This window comes from Rhinopithecus roxellana, chromosome 5 (genome assembly GCF_007565055.1).
Source record: "Rhinopithecus roxellana isolate Shanxi Qingling chromosome 5, ASM756505v1, whole genome shotgun sequence".
Lineage (NCBI taxonomy): Eukaryota > Metazoa > Chordata > Mammalia > Primates > Cercopithecidae > Rhinopithecus > Rhinopithecus roxellana.
The window spans coordinates 153,089,509-153,105,846 of record NC_044553.1 but is presented as its reverse complement, the minus strand read 5'-3'; the positions used below and the strand labels follow the sequence as shown (position 1 = coordinate 153,105,846).

Sequence of the window (16,338 nt, the reverse complement as noted above, 5' to 3'; positions counted from 1 at the left end):
CTAGCTAATGAACTGAACCTGAGGAGGGAGTTGTGGGAATCTCACTTTATAGCCAGTTGTTCATAAAGTATAGGTGACAGCCTACTACTTGCAACTGGCATCTGAAGTGGGGGCAGTCTAGTGCGACAGAGCCCTAAACCGATGGGATCTGACGTTATCTCCAGGTATAAAGTGTTGGAATTGAATGGAATTGAACTGCAGGACACCCAGTTAGTGTCTGCTGGACAATTTGGTGGTTGGAGAAATTCCACACACATTTTGGTGACCAGAGGTGAACTGTAGTGTTGAGAACTTGAAAAAGTTTGTTTTCTCCTATCTCAAACACGGCCAAAGCCCACTCTGTAACTAGCTGTTGAATGAAAGAATGAAAAACCGAATAAACCCATGCTGCATTTCTCTACACACCAATTTACTAGAGTCACGCAAACTTGTCACCTTCCACTAGGCTACATCACTGCCACTCACATTGGCTTCCTCTGCCCTTTCCCCCAGTTGCAAAGTACAGAAAGACCTTGTTTTCCTGCTGGAAGATAACTTCTGAACTCACAAACATGCAGGGTTCCTCCGAGTGCTCACTGCTGCTGTTGAGAGATATACCTCTCTAGTGGTGTAACAAGGGCCACACAAATGAGAGACCCCACAGGTGAGCGGCAATGGAAAAACTGGACTCAGGCACTGCTCTAAAGAGGCAAGATCTCCTGCATGAAGTCTTTTTAATTTTTAATTTTTTTAATGCTCCAAAAGGGCGTTTTGAAATCTGAGGATCTGAACTAAATATTTGCCCAATCAATTCCAGGGCCATGTCAAGGGGTGGTGATGCAGAACAAATAGTCGGTGACCTTGCTCCTGGCTCAACCTTTTCTATCCATTCATTCATTTATTCATTCGTTCATGCAACAAATACTAGTTGGGCCTCTCTCATATCCAGTTGGCACTGAGGCCAGGTGGGCTGAAGGAATGCAGGGTGAACAGGGCCCCACCTTTGAAATGTCCTATCTAATAGGGATGGTGGGGTTGGGGGGCAGACATTGTTATCAGGTCAACCATGTTTGATGGTGGGATGACAGTCTGCCTTAGGGAGCTGAGGGGTTTCTGTGAGATCTTGAGAAAGTGCAGGTTCTTAGAGGTGGGACGCTATGGGAAACCTGGGAAAACAAGACTTTCTGTGACTGCAGCCACTGGGTACATGAGAGCAAGAGGAGGAAATGAGGCAGAACAGGCAGGAGGTGACCAGATCAGGGAGGGCCTTGACTGTAGATAGAGGCTTTGAACCTTATTTTGTAGGCAATACGGAGCCATCGGCTATTTTTGAGAAGTGGAGGGTTGAGATTAATCAGAATAAGGAGGCTTCACTCTCAAGGCTGAATCGAAGATGACTTGCTTCCTTTCTCTCTCCTTCATCACATCAGGGCTGCGGTCATTCGACATCACCACCCCCTGCTGTGCTGTTGCCATGGTAACCCTAGACCTTGGCCTTCTTTCAGGCTTGTCTTCCACTCTGGAATTCACTCACCCACCTGCCTCTGTGGGGGCAGAGGAGGGAGTGAGTCAGCCTGGGCCTTACTTTATTTCTTGCCTGATTGTTGAAAAACAGAATCCAACTTCCCAGAAGGCACAGGGGGAAATGAATCACTCTTTGAGCTAGCAGGCTTGCTTTTCGGCCAATAAAATCAAGGAGTAGAAACAAGGGCATGCATTCCCCTGAGCCCCAGAGGCCTTGGGTGCCCTCAGGCATTTACTGGACAGCTTCTCCTGAGTGAAGCCCAGAGCTGGTGTAACTAACTCCAAATGGTCTCGCCAGGCAATTTCCTTTACAGAACATTTCCTCGTCAAGTTCCCCTGAGACTGCACTCATGTCCAGCTCAGGGCTATGTTTTAGGGGCAGGAAGGGAGAGGAACCCCTTTGGGCTTTCCCCTTCCATCTTCCTCCCTTCTGCAAGGACTTTTCCACTATACAAGAGCAGTCTGTCTATTGCTCCAAATATCGGTTTCCTGGTTTCCTGGCAGCGAGCCTATTCCTGCGGTTGCAGCATTATTTGGGCCAGGGAACCCCATGTCACACAATTACTGGAATATTTTGACTCTTAAACAATCATCAACACTGGAGGCAGCTCTCCCCTGTTCCCTGGTCACCTTCTCCTTGGTGAAAATTCTGGGTTTGTGACAGTGAGACATCCTGCTTGCCAGAGCCAAGAGCCTGGGCCAGCTGGGTCTTGTTCTGAAGTCCATGGCTGAGCTTTCAGTATCAGCCCCGGGCCTCCTGGACACTGAGTAAGCGCCCTAGCGTGTACATGGCAAGCAGCCACGATTCCCAAAGCCTAGAAGATTCTTTGAGCTGGTCCTAAAGTAACAGCCCCCAATCTTTCAGTCCAGGACAGACTCTGGGGAAAGATTCTGCCCCCACTGGATCTACCAAGAGAGGAGAGCTGAGAGCTGAACACTTATTTAGAAAAAGTTCTAGAAGCTCAGTTAGGAACTTCAGGCACCACTGTGCCTTTTTGGAACTTCCCCTTGGGAGGATTCAGTGTCAATTTTCCTGTGTAGCGACAGTGGCAACATGAAAAAGGTTTGGGGTCCCCAGATGGCAGTGGGATTTTGTGGAGAGACCCCCAGCTCAGAGCCTGTGGTGGCAGCACTGACTGTCAGGGCTGCTGGAATGAAGGTAATAATCATATAGCTAATGTTTGCATAGTGCTGTTGTGAGACGTGACATATACAGTCACTGATTAATCCTCCCAACAGCCCTATGAGGTCAGTAGTGTTATCATCATCCCAATTTATGGATGAATATACTGAGGCCCAGAGACGTGAAATGAATTCCCCAGGATCACACAGCTTCTAAGGAGCACAGCTAGGACTTGAACCCAGGAATTCTGGTTTTGAACATGCTGGCAACCTGGACGCCACCGAGTGGGAGTGAAATGGCCTGCCTGGCAGGAGGATCAGCGCTGACAGGAGAGCGTGTGGGAACTGTTGTGCTGGCCCTGAAGGCACAGGGTGAGCTGGGCCGAGGAAAGGAGACATCCTTCCTGGCTGGACCGTTCCCAGCTCTAACTGTCCCGGGAACTTGGTGTCCATGGTCAAGGGCTGGAGACGGTGCTGGAACCCAGCTGCCTTGGTGGCCCTGGCCACCAAGAAAACCACAGGGTCCTGCCCAGAGTAATGCATTTGCCAGACATCACCGAGGCTCAGGGCAAACAGAACCACATCCCATCCACCTGCCTTGCCCTGTGGAAGGGGTGGTTTATTCTCACAGACTCTGGGTGGGTCCACTCCACATACTCAACCAGTCTGAGCTGGACCACCTGGGTCAGAAAGGTGGGGAAACTGAGGGCCAACAGGGTGAGGATTTGCCTGAAGATCCAGAGCACAGAGCCTGGATGCAAAAGCAAGAGCCTCTGGGTCTGCAATGTGCTCTGTGGCCACAGCCACTGTCCTGGGAGAGACACAGGCCACATCTCTGTAGCCACAGGAGGGGGCAGTGCCTCACTGGGCTCTTCTGACCAGGTCCCTGTGGAAGCCGCCCTGGTGGTGTCTGCCTTTCTGTGGCTTTCTCAGCCCCTGCTCTGGAGCAAGGTACTAGCCCTGCCTGAGGCAGCTGACTGCCCACACCCTGTCCCCTCCCCATAAACCTGGGTAACCTGCTGGAACGGGACTTGGAGCTCCTCATACCTTGTGTCTGGGACCAGGTCTGCCAGGGGAGTCTGGGGCAAACCCCGGAGGGGCAGGCAGAGGACGCATTTATTGAGTGTCTACCACGTACGAGACACTGAACCAGGGTCTTCGTGGCATTGTGTTGTTTACTCGGAACAACCACCCTGTTGTGGAAAGGGCCTGCCAGGGGCAGAAGTTCCGGAGACAGAAACTTGCTCCAAGAGGTTGGATGCTCTGCCAGAGGCTGCACAGCGCCAGGGTGTGGAATGTCCAGGCCCTGCCCATCTCAGTGCCGCTCCCCACTCCCCACGGGCCAGCACCTGCTGTCCTGGACTCCTGAGCCTTCGGTGTCTTCCTTGTCCCCACTCTAAACACAGAACTACTCACACCCAGCCCTCCCCTGCCGCATCCTCCTGCTTGAAACAGATGAGCAGCCCTGGGAGGGCTATGGTTTCGTGGGGTCGACGACCTTGCCCAGAAAGAGGACACTCTGGGTGCTGGTGGAAAAGATCACCACAAGGAAGGGCCGGTTGAACCGCAGTACATGGCGATTGGTCTGGGCAGAGAAGAATTTGACTGCAAAGCCGGTGGCTGCTGCAGCCTCGGTGCCAGCCTCATCCACATCCAAGGTGGCCTTGTGGAAACTCTGGGAGGAAAATCACAAGCATTATCTCCAAGCCAGCAAGAGAAGGGGCCTGGACAAGACTGCGAGAGTCAGAAACTGCTAGGGAATAACATTGCCCCTTATAGCCTGCAAGGTCACTTCTTGGGGATAACACAGCAAGAATTTCATTTGGGAGGATTTTTGAGCTGGAGACCTCCTGCCACACACAGTCATGGCAGCTCTCATTAAATGAGCGCTTGCTCTGTGCTCGGGGCTTTGCATGCATCTTATTTGATCTTCATAGCCATCCTATGAGGTCAGCAGTATGATGCCCATTTTAAAAGTGAGGAATGTAAATTCAGAAACTAGTACCCCTTCAATAACATAAGAGGAAGAACCAGAATTCAAGCTCAAACCCAAGGCTCTACCCCCTCGCACACTTTGCTTAGCAGAAGTCTCCCTCATACAGATGCACCCAATGCAGCCTCACCTGTGTCTCTCCTCTCTGTTTCCTCCTTTTTTTTTTCTTTCTTTTTCTTTTTCTTTTTTTTTTTTTTTTTTTGAGATGGAGTCTCACTCACTCTGTCACCTAGGCTGCAGTGCAGTGGCCTGATCTCTGGACACATTGCAACCTCCACCTCCCAGCCTCAAGTGATTCTCCTACCTCAGCCTCCTGAGTAGCTGGGATTACAGGTGCCCACCACCTGTCACCACACCAGGCTAATTTTTATATTTTTAGTAGAGTTGAAGTTTCACCATTTTGGCCAGACTGGTCTCGAACTCCTGACCTCAAGTAATCTGCTTGCCTCTGCCTCCCAAAGTACTGGGATTACAGGTGTGAGTTACCATGCCCGGCCCCACCTCCATTTTCTATCATTGCATGTATCTCTCTCTGAAGATGTTGTGTCCCTGACTCGTCTGGGAGAGCTGTCTGAGTTGGGGGGCTGATTCAACACTATATCCCAGCACCGAGCACCACATCCAGGGCTGGTTGACAGCATCCAGGGTGGATGCTGATGTCTGCAGATGACTGAACACACTCAGGCTCTGAGACTCCATGTGGCAGCTTGGGAGCCCCATCACCTGGCAACTCCCATGGGCACAAGTGCCCCACCGAGGTCTCTAGGGGTTGATGACTTACTTTGGATGCCTCCAGTTTTCGCTCTTTGGTGATGCCAGATAAGTCAGCCCACTTGGAGAACAGATCCACGAAGCCCAGCCTGGGCAAAATCTGATCTAGTACATAGGAGCCAGAAATGGAGAACTTGGGGAAATGCAACTCTAGCTTCTTGTAAAAATTCCTGAAGGGGGGATTGGGTTAAAACATTAGATTAATGAACAAGCCAGGATCCCTGCTGGGCACAGCCCTCCTTGGTGGCCCTCTTTAGCTGGCTATATTCCATCTGAATTCTATCCCCACAAACAGCTTTGGCTCAGACTACCTCCCACAAACGGGTGTTGTCCCCAGGGCCTGCTGTCTGTGGGATCTCGTGTCCGTGGTAGCCCCTCTTCAGAGATTGCTTTCTGTGGGTGTTCAGGTGCCCAGGGAGACAGATGTAAGTCTCGCCAGGTGGCAGTTTTGCCCTTGCCTCTGTTATAGCCCTGTGAGTTTTACTCTTTGTGAACCAGCTAATTTCTTTGTATTGGATTCCCTCCACCATGAAAGTTGTGTGATTTTTCTATTCACATGTACCCTTGGGCTAGGATCCTTTTCTTATATATGGTTGAAGACTTTTTTCAATCATAGCCAGCATGATGGGAAGCCTTCCTGTTAATTCCTTGGGTGGGTGGATGGAGTTTTTTTGAATCCCGCTATGGCAGCTTAGTCAACCATCTGGGCCAGAGGGGCTGCCTCTTCATTGCACAGAGGTAACCCGCCAAGAGGCAGAGTCACTTGACCCAAGTCTCGTGCAGTGGAAGAGCTACGTCTAGAACCAGGACTCTGAAGTCCTACTGTGGTTCTTTTTTCCCTAACGAGGGGAAGTCATAGTTTAAATATAACAGGAGAGTTCATCATTTAAAGGAAGCCCATGGAAGGTCTCAGAGCAAGTGAGAATTCTCTCATAATTTGGCAATCACTCCCTATTTGGGGGCACTGTCTTTCATTAGAAAGGTATATTTGATGGATAGTACTGTAGATTCAGCCCCCATAGCACACTGATTACCTCTTCTGCAACAAGTTGTTCCACCTCATTAACATCTCTGGAGTCAAAACCTCTTCGATCTCCCTCATTTTGCCTTGGTTAGGGAGAATGAAAAACACGGTTGCGTCTCCTTTGTAATCCATCCGTAGCACTGAGCAGGGCAAGTATCTGTCATGAAGATACCAGTGGTGCTCCTGGTCCTGCAGCATCATGGGCACCTGGACTGTTGTACTCTCATCAACATAGAAGTCTTTGGGAGTGGTCCTTGAGGAAATGAATGGTTTCTCCCACAGGGCTGAAGGGAAGATGAAAAGAAGGTACAGGACATCTGCGGGCCACAGAGTCAGTCCTCCAGGCAGGGAATGCCACCTGGTGTTCCGAGCTACTGAAAGAGTCGCTCCAGATCCTGCCCTATGAGCTCATCAAGTTGTCCCATTTTGACCATTCAAAACCTGACATGCCCGGGGAATGGATTCCTTAGGCCTCATTTAACTTTTAAAATGAGAGATAGCAGAGGATGTTCATTTTCTAATATGTGAATAGGATTGATAGAGAAGAAACCAGGGATGCTGGAAAGAGGGGCTCATTGTTAGGTAAGCATCCTTGAGAAGGAGAGAGGAGATGGCAGAGTGTGAGCAGAGGGGTTGGCCTTCCGTGAGAGGTGGGTCACTACTGCCATGATGAGAGGAGGATGTCTGAGCTTGCGGGTTCAAATGCAGGGAGGTGAGTAGATTTGGAGGTGAGTAGATTTGGAGGTGAGAAGATTTGGAGGTGAGAAGATGAGAGATTTCCTGTGTAACTGATTCTGTTTTCTCAATGAAGAGTGAGACAAGATTTTTAAGTGAAAGTTGTGAGTGGGCAGGACATTTGAGAAGGATGAATCTGTTATTTTAGTTGTTTTGGAGAGTGGAGATATGTAAGTAGGATTGCTGGACAGTGTAGAGAGATCAATGAAGATTTGCATTCACAAATATCAAGTGAGACCATCAGTCTAGTTGGATGTTTTTCTTCAGCCACATTCAGCTGCTGCATGCAGATGCAGACTAATTAGACCTTTAGGTTTAAGCAGGTTTGCAATTTTGGAGGGTAAGTATGATAGAGGGAGGGAAAACCAAGAAAGTTAAGACTTCAGAGTATTTGCAAGGAAGTGACCACAATGATGGCCATGCAGTGTGACGAGGGAAGCAAGGACAGCAAGCGATGTGCAATGAGGTGATGGCAGGTAGGGTGAATGGACTGAGGTCTCCATGCCAGGAATTTTCATCCAGGGAAAAGCAAGGGATCTGGGATTCTAATCAATGTCTTCCTGACGGTGAAACCCGTACTACTGTTTCCCTTCCTGCCTTAGTTAATTTTTTTTTAAGTTTAAAAGTTTTGCTATTTCAAAGCAAAGCTTCTTTTTTGGAGATGGAGTCTCATTCTGTTGCCCAGGCCAGAGTGCAGTGTCACAATCTCAGCAACCTCCACTTCCTGAGTTCAAGCAATTCTCCTGCCTCAGCCTCCTGAGTAGCTGGGATTACAGGCATGTGCCATGAAGCCCGGCTAATTTTTTTTTTTTTTTGTATTATTAGCAGAGACAGGGTTTTACCATGCTGGCCAGGCTGGTCTTGAACTCCTGATTTTAAGATACGCCTGCCTTGGCCTCCCAAAGTGCTAGAATTATAGGTGTGAGCCACTACGCCCAGCCTCAAAACAAAGGTTTTTTAAAAAGTTTTCAATAGTGCATGAAAATTCCACATGCAAATTACATGGAATGACTAATTTGGCTGAATCATTAGGCTGAGAGTTGCTCCCTAGAATTTTGTTCCCTGTAAATTCTGGGTTCAAGCTGGTTAGAATTGTGAGATTTCAAAGTAAATTGCTCTCTGAAGGCCCTGGTGGTCAGATATGATGATGGTCAGACTCAGCAGAGCTCCAGTTTGCACCTGCTTGTCTCCAAGCTCCTTTTCCCAACTCTAACCCCACTAAACAACAGCAGCCCCAGGCTACCACCAGAAACTACGCAGTGATGCTCCCCTCCATGGTGGCACTCTGATGGCTGGATGAGCTTGGCATATAGATTCCCCTCCAAGCTCTGACTTGTCCGCTTGCATCGGCAACTTTCTCTCTGTCCTTCCAACTCTTCTTTCCTCTAGACCTTCACTTTCCCAGCCACAGTTGTGTGGGGTCTAACTCCTATAACAATCTCCTTACCATTGACTTGAGATGGCTCTCCTTCTCTGATGAAACCCTGACTAATCCACACTGTACAAAATTGTTCACACACTGTGATATCAACTGTGTGGACATATATGTGTGTGAATGGAAGGTGAGGAAAAGATGCTAAAACATTAACATTTGTTGCCTCTGAGTGGTAGGACTAGAGATTATGTCTACTTTCTCCTTTATGCTTTTACATATTTGTAAAGCTTCAAAATGAGCATTGTTATCATTAGATGAACTATAGTTGCTATTTATTGAGTACATAAAACGGTCAGAGGTCGACAAACAAAAAAGTTTATAGAGATATTAACTATTGTAGGCATTGCAGATCGTTCCATCTCTGCAGTAATGAATCAATCTGCCATTGTAGCATGAGATCAGCCACAGACAATACATAAATGAATGGGCCTGGCTGTGTGCCGATAAAACTTTATTTACAAAACCAGTGGCTGAACACATTTGGCCCAGGGGCTGCAGTTTGTCCATCTCTTTAGATCCTTTTAGGAGTATACACATGGGTTAATCATTTGATCCTCAAAGCCAACCTTTGAAGTAGAGATTTGTCTTATCCCTGCTTTGAGCAAACAAGCTGACCTGTTTGCACTGTTGGTAGAGGCTGAGCTCAGATATGAATCCAGCAATTCAATTCATGATCACTGGCTATAATGCATTTTGTACGTTACTTTTATTAAGAAAATGAATAAGAAAATATGTCTAAAGATAGGAAGGAATGGAAACCTCAATACTACAGAGTCTTCAACATACAACATTCTAACATTGCATTCTCTGAGGGCTGCTTAACTCTATCAGACACAACCTTTTTACTTACCCTTTTGTAAAAATATATTTAACCAGTCAACAAATTAGGGGGTTGGAGGTGGGGGTGTGGATTTAGCACACACCAATGATCTGACTCTCACCTTTGAAGTAAATGTAATTCACCAGCACCATCAAGACGTCCTTCTTGAGCTCACTGACCAAATCCACAATCTTCCCTCGAGTTTCCTTCTTGACGTGGTCATTGATAAGCTGGATTGTGCCCACAGTGTCATAGAAGTTGGTGTGGAAGAGTTTGGCCTCATAGAAGGCCGCAGTGTCATTCAGGAATTTTGCAAGGAACTTCAGGCTGTGGCTCAGGAACAGAGCACTGCCCACGTGTGTTTCCAGCCCAAGATCGGGGAGGCTGAGAGTGTGCAGGAGGTGCTGGAAGCCCCTGTGGATGTCGGACTCAGACAGCTCCGTGAGGTTGAACCCCAGGCCCTCAAGGATCTGACTGCGGCTGTGTGAGCAGGCCCCCAGGGAAAGCATAGCGTAGGCGGCCGAGATGCTCAGCGGAGAGAAAAAGATGTTCTTCCCTGGGGTCTCCGAGGCGATCAGGTAGTAGAAGCGGAAGGCAAAGTCAGCATTGGCAGGGGCAATCTTGAGGCTGGGGGAGCCCTCACCTGTCTCCAGAATCTGCTGGTGGGAGCTGTTACTGCAACTCTCACCATCATGCTCAACGTGCAGCTGGCCATGAGAAAGGGCCAGTAGTCCAACCAGCAGGAGGAGCAGGTAGTTGATAAGATGCATCCTCTGCACTCTCAGGCCTAGGGGAGGGAAGAGAATGCCCAGGAAATTCCCCCAGCAGAACACCTGGCCCTGCTGAGAAGGCGGGCAGTGGGCCAGCACCCGGAGATCGTGAGTGACACCCTCAACTCCTGCAGACGAGCTTGTGAAAGACAATGTAACGCCCACCACCCTCCACATGTGTGGTGACAGCAACACTATTGGACAGCAATGCTTTAGACATACAAGGCACACTCCTCGCATCCATCATGTCATTGTGCTACCCAACCATGTGAGCTCTGCACAGCACTAGACTCCATTCTCACCCAACAGAGCAGGAAACGAAGACTCCAAAAATGACTCACCCAAGTCACCTACCTAACAAATATCCTAGCCAGAACCCACATCCCCAAACTCAGGTGCTGCTTCTCCCACACTTCTCTTTCAGATGAGTTGATTTCATTAGCGCAGTGATTTGGCATAGAGGATGGCAATCATCAGAGTTTATTTTAGCGTCTGCTCCACAAACATCTGTGGAGTGCTTTATATCGTTTACAAACCACTTTCATGCCATTTAGTTTGACCCTCCCACTCCTGTAGAGGTCAGTAGAACTGGTCTTTGTATTGTTACCCTGTACAGATGAGGACATGGATGTTTAATAAGTGTCCTTACTTATTAAAGTGAGGATCAGGACAAAGTTGTGGGGATAGAATTGGTACCCTTTCCATAATGAACATCTGTCCAAGACAGGGTGCTCCAGTTTCTCCCCCAGATCTGCTCCTGCCCCATCAAATGGTCCCACCAGTATCTGGTTGTCAGGCCAAAAAGCCTCTAGCCTTCTATCCACCCACAATCCATTTAATCCACTTCCATGGACTGCAGGGTTGGGTTGATTTTATTTTATTCTATTTTTTGAGACAGGGTCTCACTCTGTCACCCAAGCTGGAGTGCAATGGTGTAATCATGGCTCACTGCAGCCTTGACTTCCTGAGCTCCGGTGATCCTCCCACTTCAGCCTTCCAAGTAGCTGTAACCACAGGCATGCACAGCCACACCCAGCTAAATTTTTGTAGAGTCAGGGTCTCACCATGCTGCCCAAGCTGGTCTCCAACTCCTAGACTTTCCTATAGGTTCTTCAGCCTCTCACCCGCTCCACTGTTATGATCCTCAACCAGGGCTCAGAAAACTTTTTCTGCAAAGCGCCAGATAGTAATATCTGTGGTTTTGCAGACCACACAGTCTCTGCTGCCACTACTCAACTCTGCTGTGGCAGCTGAAAACAGTCTCAGACCAGACATGCATGAACAAGTGTGGCTGTGTTTCAGTGAAACTTCACTTATGGACACTGAAATGTGAATTTCATATTATTTTCCTATGTCACAAAATGTTGTTCCTCTATTGATTTTTCAACCCTTTGTATATTTACCTTTTATACTTATCACTTATATTTTATATTTATACTTTGTTTCTTGCATTCTTAGCTCATGGGCGGTGGGTCAGATTTGACCTACAAGCTGTGGTTTGTTGATCCCTGACCTAGACCCTTGCAGAAAACTTCCTAGTCTTTCTGCTCTCTGTTCTCCACTCAGCAGTTGGAGGGATCATTTAGAAACATACATAGGACCGCATCACTCACAGACACACCTCCCCTCTGGCATGAACTCCCCAAGATCACCTGGATCACTTGGGAGCCAGAAGACCTTGGCCCCCAGTCAGTGCTGCCATGTACCAGCTGTGTGTCTCTGGGGGAGGTTTTTCTGGGTCTCTAGGCACAGTCACCCACCAGTGCCCATGGATCCGAGGTTGGGGGCTTTCTAGCCTGAGTATTTCTCACCTCTAGAAAGGTGTCCCAGCTTGCCTGGGACTTTCCTGGTTTTAGCACTGAAAGTATGTCCTAGAAGAATTCTCAGTCTTGAGCAAAAAAGAACAGCTTGTCACCCTCCCTCTAGAGTCTTTCTCGTCTCCATTGTCTCAGAGGGTTACTCACGGCACAGTCTGTCCTGGAGTGGACCCCCTGGGTAGCTGTCTCAGCTCTGTCTTGTCAAGCCCAGGAGGACTGGTCAAACCACACCTTCTCAGTACCACCCACTGTCTCCCAACCAGGTAATTATTAACAGGCCATGGGCACAGCATTGCCTAGACAAGGAAAACTCACCAGAAGTTACTTCACCCTCTCCCAAAAAGACACCCCACTTCCCACCTGGGGAACCCCAAGAGCATTCACTTCTTCATGTTTGTACAGTGCATGGAGGTCTGCCTGGTGCTTGGTGCTCCCTGAGTGCCCCAGGAGCCCCTTGGAAGGTCTGGTCTCCACCCGGCCCCTCACTGGCTATGTGAAGTTGAGCTCATTTACTCCCTCTCTGAGCTTCAGTCATCCACCTCCCACCTACAACATAAGGGGCTGGATCATACGGGGCAGCAAGCTCCAGCGCCTTCATAGACCAGATAAGGAAGACTCCATGGTGCCATGGTGGGGAATGGTGGAGATGTGGGGAGAGAGCCAGTTCTCTACAGGCCAGGCAAGACCCACTTGTGGGCGGGGCCTTGCAGCCGGGCCTCCAGTTTGCAATCCTGGACTCTGTGATTTCTGAGGATAGAGTCCACTGAGATCTCATAGGTCATACCATAAGGACAGTACATCCTAGGGCAAGGGTGGCATGGGGTGGGACGAGGAACCTCTTTTGGCCAGGAATTCAACTTGCATTTTTCTTCTTTAGCCATGGAATTGAACTTGTTCTCTCCCCAGTAATCAGTGAACCTCTGCACCCTTGCACCTTTATACCCTCCTGGGGCAGCCATTTCTCACGCCATGTGGGGAAGGACTGCAGGAAGCAAAGTGGCCCTGGGTGTTCTGACTGAGATGACCTTGACCATTCAGGCATCCTCTAGCAGACTTTCTGGGTGTGTTTCCAGCTTGCTGGGCCTTAAGGTAAGTGGAATATATACCACTGAGCAGCACAGTGGGCTGGGATCCCTGAGCGATGGAGACACATGGGATGGCAGAGCAAGCACAAGCACAGCCCTGGAGCCAGCTGGCCTGAGGTCCAAAATGGGTCAACATCAGGACAAGAGAGGAAGCTGGTGGGTCAGGCAGAGTGAGAGCTACTGTCTCAGTGGATTCTCGCTTTCCCTCACTCATCTCTCTCTTTCTCTTGCCTACACACTCTAGGAGTACTATGCGTGGCCCATTTATACATGAGACAATGTAAGCCCGAAGACATTGTTAGCTCAGATTCCAGAGTCAGGGTCTGCACCGGGGCCACTGAACATGAAGCTCATGTTCCTTCCCAGCACCTGCTGCTTCTCCATGTGGACAGACCTTTCCTGCCACCAGAATAGCAGCTCCTAGTTTGCTCACTGCTATACCATGCACTGGAGCAGAATGTGGTGCAAGGGACATGCTCTATGGATGTTGACTGAGTGAAAGTCAACAGTGAGTGAAAGATGGCCATGGACTTTTGCTCTGATGGATGTGAAAATACATCATTCCCCTTACAATGGTCTACAGTCTGGGGTTTTGCTTTCTCAGTCTTGCTTCTTCAGTGAGTTAGGGGCTGATGCTACAGATTCCAGGGGTTAGCGTGTGCTTGGCTGCAGCCCAGGGGATGGACAGCTTGTCGCTGCCATGAGCACACAGTCACTGCCCTTTAGTTCCTGGTGCCTACCCCGGGACGCTCTGGACAGAGGTTGGGCTTTGGCATCAGACAGGCTCCCTCACTGCTGAGATGTGTGACCTCAGGCAAGTCACTCCACTTCTCTGAACCTCAGTTTTTCACCTGCCAAATGAGAGGCAATAATCACTAATCAGAAAAACTGATATGAAGGGCAGAGGCAGCGCCCTCAAACGTTCCGAGCCCCACATCAGGCTTCCCTTCCCATCCCAGCAGGGGTGGACAGCCAGATTGTCTGGGTTGAATCTGGACTCCGCCACTACTTAAGTTACTTAACTCTGCCTCAGTGTCTTCATCTGTAAACTGTGGGTGATAATTGCCCCTAAATCTCAAAGTTGTCAAGAAGAGTCAGTAAACTGACATCTGTAAAGTCCTAGAATAGCATCTGGCCATAGTGAGTGCAGTGGAAGCGTGAGTTAGTCCGTCGTATTATTCCAGACGGGTTGTACATTACTCATTTATCCCCAAAGGTGTACACATGGCTGAAACCATGTTGTCAAACTTTTTTGGAGTTGTGGTCCTGATTATCTCAAGAAAGCTTTGAACTCTCCCTGAAATATGCACAGATGCATGTTTTACAATTTAGGGAGATTCTTGAATCCCATGAAGTCCATGCAGTCCCTGTGGGCTAGGGCAGTTATTTTTTCCTGCAAAGAGCAGGCCCATATAAAGGAAAGGTGGAAAGAACTCTCAGGCATGTAGTGGGAGCCACTGACTTGGGACCCTGCAGGAGAAGGAAGGAATGACTGCCATTGGTGTGGCTGCAGGCTGGGCTCAGTCACTAGCTCCAGGCTCAGTCCTGCCTAGCAGCCTGGGTGCTTCTTGTCTTAAGGTCTCTGGGAGGGCTTCAGGATTGTTGAACCCTTGCCTGTCACATCTTGAAGGCCAAGCATTTCTTGTTAATCATCCACAAGGTCCCAGAGGACAATGAATTGTGCCACAGTCATACGTGGGCACATCAGAACAGGCCTGGCCTATAGAAGATGCATAGCAGAAGCCAGTCATTGAATGAATGAATGAATGAATGAATAAATGAGGAGATGCCAAAGGCCCTGCTCAAAGATGTTGCTCAGGTGTTCCAGTGGCAAGATCCTAAAATCTGCAACACTCTCGGCAAGTACTGGTTTAAGGAAGTGGGGATCAGCTGCCTGACCAGGAAGGCCAGGGTGGATGTGGGGAAGAAGAGGGCTTGACCGCTTCTCTTTGCCCCTAGGAAATACCACTGTGCCGGGTGGGGCAGCTGCTGTGACACCATTGATGTCCCCGGCAGGGAGCCAGTTTTTCCAGCATCCCAGAAGCTGCCTGAACTGTGCTGTAGGCATGAATCGCACTCCCTGACACCCTCCTCTGCTCCACTGCATCCTAAATCATAGCCCAGCCCTTTCTCAATGGCTGTCTTGGTCTCCCATTCCAGCACAGGCTCCACTTATGCTGCCCTCCTGCTAACTGCTCCCAAACCCCTTCCCATTCCCTGGATTCCAAATGGAGCCAGGAATTTAATCTGCCCTTAAAAGGCTGTCCTTGTTTTTAATTTGATTGGCAATGTAATAATAATGGTCATCATGAAAAATGTGGGAAAATAAAAAAATCTGGAAAAGAAAATAAAATCATTTGCAAACCTGGTATTCAGCTTATGACTAGACACAATTGGTTTCCTCCCAGTCTTATAAGAAATGAGTATGTGCTCATACAGAACAGCAACAACAAAGCTCTTTCAGTCTTGGTTTGGATGGAGGTACAAAGACTATAGATGGTATAGTCCAAAGAGAGCTCCATGCAAAAATTCCATAGTAGGTGCTCAAGAACAGGTCTCCTGATTCTTAAACGCTTTACTCATGTGAAAGAGGACTGAAAAGTGGTGAGAGGTGGAGACTGAGAAGGAGTTACAAAGAGGAAGGAGGGAAGTGCTTCCCCCATGTTATCTTAAGAGTGCAGGACTTCAACAAAACACTCATGCAACACCATATGTATCCCTGAAGTTAGAGAGGCTCAGGGGACTGGGGCTTGATGCTTGTCTGGAAATGCTAAAAGGTGTAGGTGGGCTGTTTAGACTCTCTAGGAACTCTACATCTAATTCTCTGTCCCTCTCTTAAACTCATCATTTTCTATCTGGCATTTAGATACATGGATACACAGGATATACATATGTCCTAGTTATGTATGGCTGGGAAACAAGCCACCCCAAATTTAGTGGCATAAAACAACAGCAGTTGTTTGTCATTATTATTGCTATCTCTACAGTTCTGGGGGTTGATTGGGCTCAGCTGGGTGGTTTTTGCTCAGGGTCTCTTATGAGGTTGCAGTTGGACAGGAGCTGAGACTAGAGTCATCTTTAAGGTGGACATGCTTTCAGATCACCACATGTGATGTCCCTGTTGGACTATGGGCTTTTAGGAAGCAAGGAAAGTGTTTTATTCCTTTTTCTTCCTGAATTTGTGTCTTTCCCTCTAACTTTCATAGCTTAGCACATTGCTTAGCACAGAACAAGTCCTATGTTAGGGTCTGTTGAATAAAAAA

At 48.5% G+C, this 16,338-nt stretch overlaps 1 protein-coding gene across 2 annotated transcripts; it reads right to left on the bottom strand.

Moving 5' to 3' along the window:
• Window positions 1–3,786: 3,786 nt before the first annotated feature.
• SERPINA4 (serpin family A member 4) lies at window positions 3,787–12,217 on the bottom strand. Of its 2 annotated transcripts, none has more exons than XM_010384558.2 (5): window positions 12,138–12,217; window positions 9,525–10,190; window positions 6,424–6,697; window positions 5,400–5,559; window positions 3,787–4,300 (listed from the first exon to the last, which is right to left on the bottom strand). In XM_010384558.2, exons 2-5 carry the CDS (start codon window positions 10,171–10,173, stop codon window positions 4,100–4,102), a joined length of 1,284 nt encoding a protein of 427 aa, XP_010382860.1. In that variant the 5' UTR covers window positions 10,174–10,190; window positions 12,138–12,217; the 3' UTR covers window positions 3,787–4,099. The 2 variants fall into 2 exon arrangements, with proteins under 2 accessions (XP_010382860.1, XP_010382862.1); XM_010384560.2 differs by having other exon boundaries at window positions 11,985–12,190.
• Window positions 12,218–16,338: the final 4,121 nt, after the last annotated feature.